The sequence below is a fragment of the Brassica napus genome, chromosome C9 (assembly GCF_020379485.1).
Source record: "Brassica napus cultivar Da-Ae chromosome C9, Da-Ae, whole genome shotgun sequence".
Classification (NCBI taxonomy): Eukaryota; Viridiplantae; Streptophyta; class Magnoliopsida; order Brassicales; family Brassicaceae; genus Brassica; species Brassica napus.
This window is the reverse complement of record NC_063452.1, coordinates 13,801,088-13,819,121: the sequence shown is the minus strand read 5'-3', so window position 1 is coordinate 13,819,121 and position 18,034 is coordinate 13,801,088. Positions and strand designations below refer to the sequence as shown.

At 40.8% G+C, this 18,034-nt stretch overlaps 1 protein-coding gene and 2 pseudogenes across 1 annotated transcript; 1 reads left to right on the top strand and 2 right to left on the bottom strand.

The window, feature by feature from the left end:
* The first annotated feature begins 4,902 nt into the window (after nt 1–4,902).
* On the top strand, nt 4,903–5,767 carry LOC125593428 (annotated as a pseudogene).
* Nucleotides 5,768–12,544: 6,777 nt separating this feature from the next.
* On the bottom strand, nt 12,545–15,567 carry LOC106401851 (annotated as a pseudogene).
* On the bottom strand, nt 13,437–13,769 carry LOC111209403 (disease resistance protein UNI-like). Its single transcript, XM_022709283.1, has one exon. The coding sequence runs from the start codon at nt 13,767–13,769 to the stop codon at nt 13,437–13,439; it is 333 nt and encodes a 110-aa protein (XP_022565004.1).
* Nucleotides 15,568–18,034: the final 2,467 nt, after the last annotated feature.

The window sequence follows — 18,034 nt, the reverse complement described above, 5'->3', positions numbered from 1 at the left end:
AAATCAATGATGAAATCTTGGAGAAGATTGTGGAAGCCAAAGGTAAAGGAAAGGTTGGAGAAGAGAAGAAAACAGTGAAAGATGGTGAAGTTGTTGCTCCAGCAAGTGAGAATTCTTTTGTTCCTCCTCCCTATGAACCCTAACTTCCATTCTCTGGTAGATGCAAGAGGCAGCTGCTAGAGAAGTACAAAGCTCTGTTTGAGAAGCAAATGAGTGAAGCTCAGGTTGCAATGCCCATCATCAATGCTTTCATGTTGATTCCTCAATACAACAGGTTCCTGAAAGATGTTGTAGCTGCAAAGAAGAAGGAGATGGAAGGCATGATGATTCTTACCCATGAGTGCAGTGCCATCATTCAGAGGCTTGATGTTCCAGAGAAGTTAGAGGATCCAGGATGCTTCACACTACCTTGTGCTCTTGGACCTATGGTATTTGAGAAATGTCTCTGCGATTTGGGAGCTAGTGTCAGCTTGATGCCTTTGTCTGTTACACAGAAGCTTGGATTCACTCAGTACAAGAAGTGTAGACTCTCTCTGGTGTTAGCTGATCGTTCGGTGAAGTACCCTGTGGGCATCTTAGAGGACCTCCTTGTGAAGATTGGAAGGTATGAGATACCTACAGATTTTGTGGTGCTTGAGATGGGTGAGGAGCCTCAAAACCCATTGATTCTAGGAAGGCCATTCTTAGCTACAGCAGGAGCTATTGTTAATGTGAAGGAAGGCACGATTGATCTCCATTTGGATAAAGAGAACATCCTCCACTTTGACATCAAGGGGAAAATGAAGAAACCAACTGTGTTCGGGCAAGCCTTCTACATTGAAGAGATGGTCACTCTTGCTGATAAGCACCTTGAAGAGTTACCACCTAAGGACGAGGAGGAGGGAGCATCTCCCTCTACTCATTCTCCATAGAAGGTAACCCACTACTTTCCCTTGTATATACCATTTCGTTTTTGCATATTAGTTTTCTCTTTTTGGGTATCTCTCTCTCCTTGACAACACAGAGACTGTGTCATTTAAGTTTGGGGGAGATACCAAGTATTTGATCATGTTTGCTTTGATGTTGTTTCATTGAGTCATGCATTGCATACCTATTTGCATAAAAAAAATTGAAAAACAAAAAAAAATCATTTAGTTTGCATCATTCGCATTTCTAGGAGAGTCTAGAGCATATAGGTTGCATTTACTTGCATTGTGAGCAATGATTTGAAATGCCTTGTAAAGAACATTACTTTGCACCTGAGTAGCTTATGCACCTCTCAAAAAGACTTGTATGCTTCGAGCCTTGAAAACTCTTCCTGAAACTTGTTGATTGCTGAAACTCAACCTTTGAAGCCAACTACAACCATGTTTGAACTGAACGAACGTAATGCTTCTTGCTTATGGTCCCTTGTGTACTGAGTCATGGATATACACACTTGAGTTGTCACATCCTTTATGCCAATCTTTTTGACAAACTCGAGTGGTACACCATTCCCAAAACCCTTCCCTCCTTTTGAGCTTTCATTATTTGATGAGTGAGGCCTTTTTCGGAAAGCCTTACATGTGCATAATGTTGAGAGTATCGGGAACGACAATGCTTGGTCTTCATTTTTGCTAGATTAGGCACTCTATTGTCTAGCTATAGGTGGGGTGAGTGTGGTGACTATGGTTTGGAAGCATGAAAAGTTCGAAGGAAAAGAATAGACTCTTTGTGTTTAAATGGATAATCTTATTGAAATTAATAGATAAACATCTAGCTCGAGTTTATGAAAAGTCTTGGCCCCCAAAAAAAAAAAAATATATATATATATATATAAAAAAGAGAAAAAGAAAGAAAAATGGGCTAGAAAAGTTGTTTAGAGCTAAGATTTGTTTAGAAGTTGAGAAAATCCTTTATAGATTTCAAAGAAAAAGAGTTTTATGTGCAAAGTATTCTTGGGATCTTTTGGTGAGAGATGAGAGTTGGGTTTGACATTGGGAAGTGATTGTGTAACTTGTATGTTTGGGAAAATGGTAGAACAATGGAGATTGAGCATTGTATGCATGAGTTGGTCTCTTTCTTAGATATATTATGTGCAATGTCAAGGCTACTTGTTTTGAGAGTAAACCACTTTAAAAGGTCATGGATTTTGAACCTCTTGACCCACTTGAATAAAAGTCTTCCCTTACTCAACCAAATGATTTGGACCAATTGACCATTTGCAAGAATTCACTTAATGTTTTATGCTTAATGAATGTGAGAGTTGGTTGATTTGAATGTGTGGATGCTTGATGATGAGTATAAGGGAAAAAGGAGTTGAGATAGGCCTAGAGAAGCTAGAGTATAATAAAAGAGGGTGTACTAATGCTGAATTTAGATGTTGATTTGAGGGCTTGTGTGTTTTTTTTGGCTATGAGCTCCCACCTTCAAACCTCTCTCCCTATGAGTTCTAGAAAGTTCACTTGAGGACAAGTAAAAGAATAAGTTTGGGGGAGTTGATATCTTGCATATTTACATTGTTTTATCCATTTATTCATGTGCATTTTCATCATATAGATTAGGATTTAGCCATGTCTAGGTTGTATTTTGCATACATATGTCTCTATTAGGTATTGGAGTACCACATGGAGTTCCTAGAGACATTTGGGTGCATTTGGAGCTCAAAGGAGGTGACTAGAGTGATCTTTGGACGAGCACTGCCTGGACCGACTTCCCGGAGCGACTACATGAAGTCGCTGTGCACCACATCCCGGAGCGACTTTCCCAGAGCGACCGCATGAAGTCGCTCGCGTTTTCACGTCCGGAGACACACAGATTTGACCCTGGAGCGACCTCTCAGAGCGACGTGCCGAAGTCGCTTCCGATGTTTAGAGCGACCTGTTGGAGCGACACACCATGGTCGCTTGCATCCTATTGTCCGGAGACACCAAAATCGAGCATCCTGGAGCGACCTCTCAGAGCGACCTACCAAGGTCGCTCCCAGCCAGAGCGACCAGCCCAGAGCGACTATCTCAAGTCGCTCCAGCCAGAGCGACCTACCGGAGCGACGCCATGAACTCGCTCGCCATTTACGCTTCGGATCGACCTCCTAGAGCGACAAGGCGAAGTCGCTCCAGCTTTTTGAGCGACCTCACCACAGCGACGTCTTCAGAGCGACACAGCCAGGTCGCTCGCGAGGAGACGACCCGGGAGCGACGTCTTCGGAGCGACACAACCAGCTCGCTCTCGAAGGAACGACTCGGGAGCAACCTCTCGCAGCGACGTGCCGAGGTCGCTCCGCGTCTATTTGTTTTGCCGAATTCATGTTTTCTCAAGGGCCTTTTGGTCATTTCATTATGCACGTTTTTACTTTTCAAAACCTATGTTTTAAGTACCTTTTGTAGCCACCAGAGGAAAAAGATCTTTTTTCTGGAAAACAACTAGAAATACTTCTTTTGATTCAGATTTCATTGCTTTCATCTTGTGTTCTTGTTGATTTCTTATCTATTCCTCTACATGATTAATCTGAAATCCGATATGGGTTTAAGAGGAATCATGGAGATTAGTGAGTAATCACCTTTTGAATTCATGGGTTAGGGAGATCCATGGTGATTAGGTTAGTTCTAGGATGTTTTAGTGTAGATCATTCTTGTTCCTTGCTAGTAGAGTATTCATAATGCATCTTCTGAGTTGGACACTCAAAAGTTGATCAATAGGCATTTCCCGCCCAAAAGGTGTTTGATGAAAGGTCTGAGACAACTCTCCTAGGCTTTTAGTATACTTTGCCAAAGACATTTGTTGTTAAAGGTGCTAAGATAGCTAATAGACTTGTTAGTAATGATTGCTTTCACATTATTCAACCAAAGACATTTAATGTTTGAGATATGTTAGCAAATGAGCATTCATCTAGACATAGAGATTGCTTAGAATTGTGTCTAGGCTTAAGGTCGATAGTTTGATTGATCATTTGTCATCCTTAGTTTGATACTTGATCACCCAAGGTCTAATCCCTATGCCCATGAGTTCTCTTTTTCCTTAGTCAAGAAAGTATCATTCTGTAATTGCTTTCTAGTATTAGTAGTAGTTTAAAAACCATCTAAATCATTGGTTGCACTTAGATTAAGTGAGTACTTGCATTCTCGGTGCTTTGATATCCCTCAGAACTGGCTCGACAATCATTTATACTACAACATTTGTCTTAGGAGCCTTGAAATCTCCTAGCATCAGTAAACACTATTTAAGTATAACTACGGCTTTATAACGTGGTTAGTTAGTTGATTTAGTCAATTTAGTTTAGGGGTTAAATTTGGGGTCTGGGACGACTTACTAGTAAGTCGTCTGATGTACAGTATTCAACAGGCGACTTACTAGTAAGTCGTCCAAACCGGATCGAACCCTTAATTTTACAATGTACTTTTAAACCTAACCGGATTATTTACCGGCCATATATAATGTGTTTTTTTTATTCACTGTTTCGCGAAAATCAGAAAACCCTAACGCCGTTTCTCTCAATGGCGATTTCGATGGCGATTTCCGTCGATTCTTTCTAATCCACCGTTCTCACTGCCGCTTCCTCTATTTAAGATCCGAGAGGAAACCCTAGCGCATTCTCTCAGAGGCGTCTCGTTGAATTCCGCCGCTAGTAAGTTATATCTCTTACTGTCGAGTGATTGATTGAGGAAAAAATGAAGATAAAACTGGAAGTCTTGGAAGACTTTCCAGACGACTTAATTATAAGTCTTTCAGCTAGAAAACTTGCCAGACGACTTAATTATAAGTCTTTGATTGTTTGAGATGGTTGTCTTTGATTGTTTTGCAGGAAAATAAATGGAGATGCCAGAACTCCCCCGTAGGATATATACATTAGGGGAAGAGCCCCCCGCAGTGCATAGCATTTCGTATCATACTTGTTGGACGTTGCATGCTGCTTTAAAGAAACCTCTTCATGATGACGAATATGAAGAGCTGAAATAGTCGAAGTTGGGAGTTTTCATCAAGTTCCAAGAGCTAGGATTTGTTTGGGCTTCAAAGCTGGTTCACTACATGCTCGGTTTCTAGCTGGACATAAAGAAAAAGTATGAGCTGTGGAGTCTCGTTGGTCCACAACCTGTGAGGTTTTCACTGTTAGAGTTTGAAAACCTCACTGGTCTAAACTGCGAGTAATCGAGGACCTTGAGAGACCTCACTGTGTTGTTACAAAGGAGTTGACTTCTTTTTGGGAGATGTTGGGAGTTCATGTTGAAGCTGGGCCATCTACTCAGGAGATAATAGCAGCATTTGAGAGATGCGAAGGGTGGTCTCGGGATGATCGCAAGCGGCTTGCGTACCTTGCCATCTTCACTGGATACATTGAAGGAAGAAAGTATTCAACCCCTACACGGGTTAGTCTGGCAAGGTTAGTATGGAGCTAGAACGGTTTGAGAATTATCCATGGGGGAGAGTCGCGTTTAAGGTGCTGATGGACTCTGTGAAGGGCAGAGATATTTCGGGTTGTTACACTATCAATGGGTTTGCGCAAGCTCTCCAGGTCTGGGTGTACACAGCTCTTCCAGAATTGGGTGCTACTTATGGTAATCCTCTCCCAAACAATCCGTCTCCACCGATACTGGCTTACAAGGGTCGCAAAGGACGCATTCAATTTAAAGAGGCTATCCTCAGTCAGGTATTTACTTCAATCTGGACGACTTCGCAGAAGACTTATAATTAAGTCGTCTGATAAGTCTTCCAACTGGACGACTTAGTAGAAGACTTATAATTAAGTCATCTGGAAAGTCTTCCTGCTGGATGACTTAGTAGAAGACTTATAATTAAGTCGTTTGAGAAGACTATCCAGACTACTTAATTATAAGTCTTCTACTAAGTCTTCCAGCTGGAAGACTTTCCAGACGATTTATAACTAAGTCGTCTACTAAGTCGTCCAACTGGAAGACCAAGTCTTTTTTTTTTCATCTTTCTGAATCCGTCAAATATCTAAGTTCATATCTTCTATTTACTGCAGACTAGGGTGATCAACTTTGTTCAGAAGGACATTGGTCAAATGTTTCCAAAATGGGAGTTTGATGTTGAGGACACGCCCGCAGAGAACATAATTAAACTCATGTTTGTGAAGAAACCGTGGAAGTGGACCATGGATTGCTGGGAAGTCACCGGTACTTGGGTCAATACAAAGCCGACGGTTGTGAGTCCAGCGAAGAAAAAGGTAGTGAAGGAAGACAGTCCAGACCTCGGAAGAAAGCTCGTAAAGAGGCACCTGCAGAAGCTAGTGAAGAGGCAGCTGCAGAGGCTAGTGATGAGGCAGCTACAGAGGCTAGTGAAGAGGTGACTACGACTGTTGGTGGGTTGACCAAAGAGGATATTAAAACCATGTTCAAGGACATAGCTGATGCCATGAGGGAAGGGTTTGGGACGTGCCTTAAGGAGATCAAGTATCTGTCAGAAAGGGTGGAAGCTGTGGAGAAGAAGGTTGGTATCACCACAAAACGGAAAGGGACATCATCTCAAAACACTACCTCTCCACCTAAACCGACGCTCGAACCCGGGTTAGTAACAAATCCTCTCCCACCAAGATTGACAAGACAAAGTCTTAAGAATAAGAACTGAAAAGGTGCATTTGCTTTGTTTCATGTATGTCAGAACATGTGTGCTTTGTTTATAGTGTATGAATTTTATATATGTATTTTGTTTCATGTTTGAAGACATTCATTGGTTATTATTGTTTGAAATGGATCTTTGGTTATTATTGTATAAACCCATCTCGTATATTGCAGAGTGAAAGTGTTAATGGGACGAACGCAGGAAGGAAAAGTTTGGCGGAGGATAAAGGTCCAGATGTGTCCGCAGCTGTGCCCGCAGCTGCTAGTTCCTCGAAAGATAAAGCTCCAGAACCGAGCCTTGTTCTATTGGACAAAAATCAACCCACTATTTCGGATTTACAGAAGGAGGATGCTAGATATCAGGAAAAGAGGGATGCTGCTTTGGCACTTTGCCGTGCAAAGAGTGATCGAACAAGGAAACTTGCTGCCTCACAGCAATCTCCTTATATGGCAAACAGCACAACCAGAGTGATCATTCCAAACAAAAAGCTTTATCCAGGCTATAATCCTTTTGCACCAATTGACAAGAAGAAGTTGAAGGAGCTCGCGGATTGGTTGAAATCTTGTCCGTAAGTGTTTGCTTTTCCCATAGTAGCTTGCTTTAGTCTACAAAAACTGATTGCTTTTCAACATTTTGTGTTTGCAGTCATTATAGAACACCTCTCGATAAAAAACCACGTAAAAGTAGAACTTGGTGGCATCAAATCCTCCGAACCTCCTTAGAGTGGCTGGAGGACTGTGTAAGTCTTCTGCTATGACTTAGATGACTTACTGATAAGTCTTCTTTGTAGACGGCTTATCAATAAGTCGTCTACATAGACGACTTAATTCGTCTACGAATTACTTGTAAGTCGTCTGGTATGTCTTCTATGTAGACGACTTACCAGTAAGTCGTCTGATATCTTCTGAGTTGTACCTTATTTTATATGCAGCATATTGATGCTTGGATTAATGTGCTGAGGAAGAGGTACGACGCTAATCCACAACATTTCAGGAGGGAGAGAATGTGCTTCCTTGATCATCTCTTTGCTCAGCAAAGGGGATTCAACTTCAAGGATTTTAAGGACTCGGAGCCCGATCATAACGGTTTAGGAAGAAGACTCCCTGGTGGGGCATGGAATTATTATGCAGGCACTATACCATCATTTTGCCAATCGAACAAGGTTTGGGGGACGGATATTGATGATATCTATGCGCCAGTGAACTACGCTGACACTCATTGGATTGCTATGTGGATATCGATCCCTAAGAGGCACATAGTCATCTTTGACAGCATTTGTTCCAATATTTCCCCAGAAGAACTCGATGTGGTAATGTAGCCTTTTCTCTACATGGTACCTTATCTGCTTTTTGAGTGCGCTTCCTCAGACGAACAACGTGCCCAATACAGTCTGGAGCCATTCACATATGAGAGACCGACCAATATACCTCCGGCCCGAGCTGGTGATTGTGGCGTGTATACTCTAAAGTACATTGAATGTCATGCTCATGGGATAGAGTTTAGTAAAAAAGACTTTGCTAAGGCCAACAGGAAGACTATGAGGGATAAGATATATATTTCAAGAGCTTCTTGACGCGCATGAGTTCGAAAACAAGGACAATGATGCCAACCTGGGTGCGTATGAGGGGTGATAAATAGGCTACATTAGATTATTTTGTATGATAGATTAGGCTGATGTGTGTATTTGAACTTGATCCCTATTTTGTATTTGAACTTGATCCCTATTTTGTAACTATATTCTGCGCAGAAGACTTACAGTTAAGTTGTCTGGAATGTTGGACGACTTGACTATAAGTAGCCTGGAAAGTCTTCTGAGCAGTGACCTTTTGTAACTATATTTCGGATAATATAAAGGGCAAGACCATCTTAAATTTGTTTGGTAGTGCAATTTGACAAAGAAGTTGACACATATAAGTTCATAACACAAATTTTTAATACATAGACTAAAAACTGGACGACCTTCTGGACGACTTAATTGAAGGTCTTCTGGAAGACTAAACACTGGACGACTAACTTGAAGGTCTTCTGGAAGAAAAAAACCTGGACGACTAACTGGGCGACCTTCTAGACGACCTTCTGGACGACTTAATTGAAGGTCTTCTGGAAGACTAAACACTGGACGACTAACTTGAAGGTCTTCTGGAAGAAAAAACCCGGGACGACTAACTGGACGACCTTCTGGACGACTTAATTGAAGATCTTCTGGAAGACTAAACACTGGACGACTAACTTGAAGATCTTCTGGAAGAAAAACCCCTGGACGACTAACTGGACGACCTTCTGGACGACTTAATTGAAGGTCTTCTGGAAGACTAAACACTAGACGACTTACATTGTGGTTTCGTATGGCCAGTTTCCTTGCATTTTGAGCATCTATAAACCCTGTGTTGCTTCCGGGGTTTGCGTCCTCTCATCCTGGATAGCTCCAACCAAGATTGTCATCTTCGATTTCTTCTGTCTTCCCGGACCACGCTTTACATCCGGAGGAAAGCATGTGCGTTCCTCAACTTGTTGTCCAACACAAGGATATATATTCTTTGAGTATCCTGCAAGCAGAAAATCCTTTGAGTACACTGGACATACAAGTGTGGAGATATGCAAACCAACAGATGTTCCAGCAGCTATAGCATGAGAGCAAGGTATTTTCTCCACTACATAGACACCACAATCACACTTTCCATGTTTCAAATCAACCACACAGTCCATTTTGCTACCTTTCACAAAGAATCGCCATCCATGAATTGGTTGTACCATCATCGTATCCGCTATCTCCGATCGAACAGCAAGCAAGTATTCAACACCTCGACTATGTTGAGTTGGGAGACTCAAAGCATCTTCTCTCCTTTTCCAAAACTGCTTTTCTAGCTTCTCCCTTATGAACTCCAACAGGAACTGAACCGGAAATCCTCTAGCTCGCTCCAGGGCATAATTAATAGATTCAGCGATGTTGCTTGTCTTTATGTTGTACATGTCCCCCTGAAAATAAACCCTTGACCATAGGCTGACGTCGGCATTCTCCAAATACGTTGCAAGGTCCGGGTTTGCACTCCGTATCTCAGCCATGTACCGGTCAAAATCTGAAACCGTATGAGCATAAGTAGCACCTTTCACCAAGTACAAGAGATGTTTCCCTTTATACTTTTTGACAATGTTATCTTGAAGGTGATAATAACATATTCCTCGGGTTGCCCAAGGAAACACACTTTTAATGGCCGCGTGCCGGTCGTAGACTATCACCAGAGGCTGCTCATCAGATACACAACTAGCCAATTTTGTGAAAAACCATTCCCAAGAAGGTTCATCTTCAGCATCTACGATCCCAAAAGCCAATGGAAATATCTGAAAATTCCCATCTTGTGCGGCTGCAACTAACATAACACCTCCATACTTCCCACTTAGGTGAGTCCCATCCATCACAATGACCCTTCTCTGATACTTAAAACCTTTGATAGAAGCTCCAAAAGAGAGAAATATATACTTAAATTTTATTGATAGAATCAAGTTCTATAGCCGTGATAGAATCAGGATTTGCTAAGGAGATTTGCTCTAGATATGATGGCAGACGCGAATACCCATCTTCTGCTGATCCTCTCACCAATGTTTGTGCATATAAAAGTGCTCTGTATGAAGTGGTGTAATCAAGCGTCATGCCAAACATGTTCTTCATTGCATCAGTGATATGCTGCAGATTCAACCCATCAATGATTCCAACACGATCAATGAAAAGCCTACCAACATACTTCGGAGTACATTTGTCTCCGCTGAGCGAGTCGGTCTCCCACTGAGCATGTATGTTTTTCCACATACTTTGTTACCCAAAACGTGTTTGTCCCATGTTTCACACTCGCTCTGACCTTCTATTGACAACCACTAACCGGACATGTTGTCACAAGGAGAGTTTTCGTTGACTTGTATATTCTGAAGGAGAACCTAAACCTCACTGCTGTCAACCGCAGCTCTGAAAGCAGTGCATCCTTGCTAACAAAACTCTGGTTTACATAGATACTGTTACCATTCGATCTTCCTCCTTCAATTTTTTTGATATCTTCAAAAAATATATTATCATCTTCCTCATCTTCATCATTTCAAACTTTCCATAAATACTGTAATGCTCACCATTCTCGTCCGCTTCAGCAACAATAGAGATACCAGCATACTCCTCCCCATCGTCCTACTCCCCATCATCCTCCTCCCCATCATGATTTTCATCTTCAACCAAATCATCATCATCATCTTCAAAACATTCATCATCTTCATCAGCTTCATCATCTTCTTCCCTGAACTCTGAAACCGTTTCCACCTTGCTACGGGTTGATACACAAAGCTGTACTCCATGCGTTTTGGTTATCTCGAGCAAGTTTCGAACTTGTCTATCACTTGTAATATGAATAGGAGGGGTATCTGGAGCCTGCATCATTTCTGCTGGTAATGAGTAGGTTATCTCCACAGATTATGTGCTCATGTCCAGGTTATAATCTTCTTGAGCCATTGCAAGAAGTTCAGCATGTGTCAAACCTTCCCCCCAAAAAATGATTCTCGCTCCTTTGACATTATCAACCACAAAATCCCAACGGCAATCTTTCAACAACCATTCTCCATACACTGCATGTAACTGACGCATCATCTACAAAAATTCAAAATAAAACACATTAGTAAACATTGAGAAAATGAAAGTTTACTAAACATTGACGCACACGACATACCAGTAAGTTGTCTGGAAGACTTACTAGTAAGTCGTCCAAACATGTCATTTTTGCAATTGAATTTTAAATAGGACGAGCAAGTCGTCTAGCTTTGTTTGTTAAAAAAAAACCCTAGACGACTTACCAGTAAGTCGTATCCGGGAAAACAAAAATTTCAATATTTTATTAAAGCTAGACGACTTATTTGTAAGTCTTCTCAGGTTAGTTTGCAATTCGAAAAAGAAACTTAAATATTTAACTTTACCCAGACGACTTACTTGAAAGTCGTCCAGGCAGACGACGTACGAGAAAGTCGTCCGAGATAAGCAAGGTTTGACCATAATCTAGGAAATAAATCTGGATGACTTTGCTTATCCTGGACGACTTTCAAGTAAGTCGTCTTACTTGACGACTTCCGCGTAAGTCGTCTGGGAAAAGTTAAATATTTAAGTTTTATTTTCCAATTGCAAAAGTAACCTGAGACGACTTACAGATAAGTCGTCCAGCTTTAATAAAATATTGAAATTTTGTTTTCCCGGAGACGACTTACTGGTAAGTCGTCCAGGAAAAGTCAAATATCTGACACAATTCGGTCAAATGCAAATCTAACCCGTTTATCCTAGACGACTTATTCTCTAGATTTTGTTTTAACAAACAAAGATGACGACTTAAAAGTAAGTCGTCCGTTTGACCAGAAGACTTACCCGTAAGTCTTCTACAGCGAGACTATTTACGGGTAAGTCTTCTACACGAACAGATCTGGAAAAAATTTCAATTTTATACCTTAAACTAGTGAGATGACTTCCTTAGCACACAGAGTCTTCTCCAACTACCCAGAATCTCAAACGAAAGTAACCCACCAAGAATATTATGCTTGAATGGCTCTATACCCAATAAAAAAATTTGAATCAAAAGCTTGAGTTTTTTGGATGAATATGGAGGCAATGTGAAAGAGATGTTGTTTTTAGTTCATAACAAGTGAGAAAGAGAAAGTGTAAATCGATTTTAGATGCATTAAGAGCTTCAAATTGGTTGTTCATGGTGGTTGGGGTATTGATGACAATGACAATCTTGTAATTACTTGAAGATGATGAGGGTGAGAGAGTTAAAATGTCATTTTCGAAAAAAAAAAAAATTTGATGGCAATTTTGTGAATTATATGAACTTGTGGGGTGAATATGACAAAAGAAAAAATCCAAAAAAAGCATGAGTTAGTTTTAGGTTTGAGTTTGAGTTTTGAGTCAATCTTGCAAAAAACCCTTTATTGATACCCGAATATGAAATTTATCTTTTGGTCATATGACGATAATCCTAGAAGCTTTACCAAAAACTTTGATAGTATTCTCAATTCTGATTACCAAAAAAACTATATCATCTCCTAGCTTCAACAACAGTAAAGAAACAACTGGTCATGGAAACTTAACGAATCGTCATGACAATTGAACCACTTGATAACCCAAAAACAAACATTAAAACAACAAAACAAGAGAAGATACATTAGTTAGACCTGTTGTATGCATGAAGGTAAGAAACGGGCTTTGGTAGCTTCGTCCTCCCATTCCACTCCTTCTAACCATTCTTTTTCTCTCCATACTTTATGACAATCCCCTTTCACCACCTGAGCAGCTTGAATTAGTTAATTTTTTAGATCTTGAATTTTTGAATAAACATTTTTTTTTCGGCAATATAATTCATACCCGAACGAATCAAGGAAAACTCATGAAGAGACCAGTTACAGGAAAAGATCTTATGATAGTCAATATGAGACCTCACCACTGATTACCAAAAAAACTATATCATCTCCTAGCTTCAACAACAGTAAAGAAACAACTGGTCATGGAAACTTAACGAATCGTCATGACAATTGAACCACTTGATAACCCAAAAACAAACATTAAAACAACAAAACAAGAGAAGATACATTAGTTAGACCTGTTGTATGCATGAAGGTAAGAAACGGGCTTTGGTAGCTTCGTCCTCCCATTCCACTCCTTCTAACCATTCTTTTTCTCTCCATACTTTATGACAATCCCCTTTCACCACCTGAGCAGCTTGAATTAGTTAATTTTTTAGATCTTGAATTTTTGAATAAACATTTTTTTTCGGCAATATAATTCATACCCGAACGAATCAAGGAAAACTCATGAAGAGACCAGTTACAGGAAAAGATCTTATGATAGTCAATATGAGACCTCACCACTGACGCATGGGACTCACCCTTTACTTGAGAAGTTTTCTCAGCTTTGGACAGTTGAATACCACAATTTTCGTAAGACAACGAAATGGCAGAGAACTCCAGTACATTGTTTTCAGCTCTGGTAGGTCAATCAAACGTAGAGTCCTTAGTTTCTGGAAAGGAACAATATCTGATGATTCTTCACCGACATAAACTTTCTCTTTGCTTATTATGCCTTCTACTTCTTTCACATCGCAGATAAAGAGCACTGTAAGATTTGAAGCGAACATCATCCACGTCAAGTCTCTTACGCATTCGCAATGTTGTAGAGTAATGCGAGAGAGGTTCATGAAACATGCATTTTCTGGAACATCCATCTTTATCTCAGAAAATGTACACCCATCTAAAAGTAGTTCATGAACTTTCTCCATACTACTTAAAAGAGATATATTAGAGGATTTTAATTGACAACTCTTGACTGCTAAAGCTTGTGAGAGCTGAAAAACTGATCGAGAGCTAAACCATAAATGATTCATATGGTTAAGATTTCTAATTGTTCCAAGACTTGTAACTCCTCCAGTGTGTTGGGACTGCACCAAACATTAAAACGTAGTAATATTCAATACTTTCAAGTTCACTAGTGCAGATATCCCTACAATACTCGAAAGTTCACTTGTGTCTTCCAGATCCAAGTGAATAAGGTTTTTCAACTCTAGAAAACCAACAGGCAAACATTGAATCCCTGTAAACGACATGTTGAGATATTTCAACGAGACCAACTCTGATATTTCACCAGGCAACTCAGATAGGTTTATATTATACGATAGATCCAAAACAACTAGCCTTGGCATGAATCTAAAGAATTCACCGGAGATACTTACCAACGACTTCTTGTTTTTCTGTAAGAACAAAGTTGTGAGTTCAAGACATCCATCGCTGCCAGAAACACGCCCAATCTTATTAGACATCAACGACATTCTCTTGACAACGTTCCAATTCTTAACCCTTGGTAGTTCTTGTAACCCAACACACGCACGCACGATAAAATTATCTTTATGCTTTCGAAAATCAGATGCAATCCACAAGGCCATTTCACGAACAACATCATGCATAAACACTTCACGTAAAGCTTTCTTCTCATCCTCCATCAACAAAGATGCACGGATAAGGCTACCTATTATCTCATAACCCTTGTTCTGAGCTCTTTCCATACTTTCACTTCCATCTATAATCCCCTCGCATATCATATACTCTACCAACCCATGTTTAGAAATTCTATGATCTTCTGGAAACAAAGCACAATATAGTAAACATGATTTGACATGTTCACTCTTTAGATTATCATAACTATACTTTAAAATAGAAAGAATTTCATCCTCCATGCCGGAAAATTCAGCAGCGTATGAAGTCAAAACATCAATAGCGTGCTGCCATTCTTGAATCGTACGTTTGCTTGCCATGGCTTCACCTATGACGTTAAGTGCTAATGGTAGCCCATGACACAGCAACTATAGATGCAAGGTTCCGTATGTTTGGATCACTTCTTAAAGTGATCTCTCCAACTTTCGTTTTGAACAAATCAAATGCATCTTGAAATTGTAAGCACTGGACTTCCATCTCAACATCAACTCCCATCCGGCCACACACTTCTTGAGAACGATTGGTGAAAACTACTTTGCGTCCGTTTTTTCTACTTGGATAAGGGACTCCAATCTCCGTTAGATCAACTTTAGTCCATATGTCATCAAGCAACAGCAAAAACTTCTTTCTCCTTAGGACATTATGTACCTCACACGCCTTTTGGTCTTCATTTTTGAGGATCCAATCCTCTCCAGCCAAGCCTAGTTTCGTTGCAACCTCTTCTTGAATGTTCTGGATCTGTAAATCTTTAGATACCACAATCCAAATCACTATATCAAAATCATCCTCGTTTTCAAGAAATTTATTATTGTTCTGCTTGAGAAGTGTAGTTTTGCCAACTCCACCCATACCGTATAATCCCATAATACCCACTCCATCTTCCATGAGATGGTTCCATACGGTTTCAAGCATTGTTTCTCGACCAATGATTGTCGGTTGAATAGGTTTCTATAAAATCTCAGAGGGTTGAGATTTCTCAGCAACTACTTCAAAAACCCCATCAGATTTGAGACTCTCAACCTCCCTCAACGTCATGAAAACCCGTTCACCATAAAGATTGTTGGGGAAAGCGGACACGAGGCGCAGCGGAATGTAGCAATCGCGTTTTCCCTGACCTTGTGAGAATCTGAGAGAAAAATACTTCGACGATAGCAGGATATAATATAAGCAATAACTAAATGAGACTAGCACTTTTTACGTGGAAAACCTCCTCGATGTGAGAAGGAAAAACCACGGGACCGTAGTCCACTCAACAATCCACTATATAAATATATGTGAGTACAACCACGTCCTCTCTGTTCAATAACCAGAACAGAACAGAGACTCAAGCTACAAAGAGCTATCTCCAACACAAGAACAACAACAACAAGAGAGCAACACAAAGCTTCAAAACCAGCAGAAACCAAACGACCTCAGATCACAAGGATTCCGGCAACCAGAGACTAATCCCACCGTACAAATCCAATATAAACCAGTCAACAACACCTCTGCCAAATTTCAGCTCAATCAGAGAAGATCTCACCGTCGGATTTACCAAACACTCAAGACAGCACTGCTGATGAACTGTGACGACCAGCTTCACTAAAACCCAGACAACAGAAGATCCAACCGTTGAAATCTAAATCCCTTCGGTGAACCTTTAACTCACTTACTGAAGAAGCTTCCCACAAAATATCAACCCGATCAGGATCCGTTTGACCCTCCAAATCTGTCTTGACAAACCCAGACGAAATTCTGCCTCCTTCCCTCTTTTTTCTCTTTTGTCTTTTTGATTCTTGTAAGTCTCTACATAAAAAATTAGGTCAAGAGACTATATATATGTATCTCACTAACCCTAAGAACCTCCAAGGCCCAATACTAATCTCATGGACTATTACCAATGGCCCAACTTCCAAGTTTGGTTATCACCAACCAAACCCAATGGGTTTCCTCCATCTAGAAGGAACCCAACAAACTTCCCCTCCGACTAGGTGGAGGAAACAGCAATTCCGGCTATCCCTCGGCGTACTTCAAGCTTCCCCCTCGGCAAAGACTTTGTCATCATATCAGCTCCATTATCATCCGTATGAACTTTCTCAAGTTCCACTTCCTTAGAAGCAACCACACCTCGTATCCAATGATACCTCCTCTGAAAGTGTTTTGATTTCGAATGAAATGTAGAGTTCTTCCCGAGACAGATGGCGCTTTGACTATCACAAAGCAACACATACTTTTCTTGCTTGAAACCGATCTCTTCACAGAAGTTCATCATCCACAACAACTCTTTACAAGCTTCAGTTGCAGCAATGAACTCTGCCTCAGTGGTAGATAGTGCAACGCACTTTTGCAGCCTTGACTGCCATGCCACAGCTCCACCCGCAAATGTTACCAAGTAACCCGAAGTAGACTTGCTAGAATCAACATCTTCAGACATGTCAGAATCAGTGAAACTGACCAGTAAAGGCTTCTTACCCCCAAATGTAATCTTCAGATCAGAAGTCCCTCTGAGATATCTCAAAATCCACTTCACAGCATTCCAATGTTCTCTTCCTGGATGGGAGATAAACCTGCTGACAACTCCAACGGCGTAAGCTAAATCCGGTCTTGTACAGACCATGGCATACATCAAACTACCCACTGCAGAAGCATATGGAACCTTCTCCATATCTTCCTTCTCTGCATATGTCTTCGGACTTTGTTGACTGCTCAGCCATCGACATACAGCAACAAGATGATAATATCATCCTCACCAAACACCTTCACAAATACACAATGGTCTGAATCAGTCTCTGCATAACCATGCTCCCCCATTACAGACTTGAACTTCATGTACTACTGCCTTGGTGCTTGCTTCAATCCATAAAGGCTTTTCTTCAAGCGGCAAACCAAATTTTCTTTGCCCTTTTTCACATAGCCTTCCGGTTGTTCCATGTAGATATCTTCCTCCAAATCACCATGGAGAAAAGCAGTCGTCACATCCATTTGCTCAACCTCTAGATCAAGGCTCGCTGCCAATCCAAGCACAATCCGAATGGATGACATCTTCACAACAAGAGAAAAGATTTCATCATAATCAATTCCCTTCTTTTGGCTGTAGCCTTTCACAACCAATATAGCCTTGTGTCGAGGTGGCAAATTGTCGTCCTCATGCTTAATTCTGTACACCCACTTATTAAGCAGAGCCTTCTTGCCCTTAGGCAATTCCACCAACTCAAAAGTATGGTTCTCCTCAAAAGAATCCATCTCCTCATCCATGGCTCCAAACCACATATCCTTGTGTTCATCCTCCAAAGCTTCATCATAGCTTTCAGGCTCTCCCCCATCAGTAAGTAATACATACTCACTAGGATCATACATTGACGATGGTTTAAGACCTCTCTCGGATCTTCTTACAACAATAGGTTGGTTCTCAGCAGCTGGTGTCTCACCATGATCGTCACCATGATCACCACTACCATCTTCATGTGCGGGAGCATCTGTATTGGGTGTATTATCCTGAACCTCAACCTCAACCTCACCGTGG

Excerpts from the sequence above, each read along its gene's own strand:
- LOC111209403 (XM_022709283.1), bottom strand. The coding sequence starts at position 13,769 with ATGGATGTTCCAGAAAATGCATGTTTCATGAACCTCTCTCGCATTACT.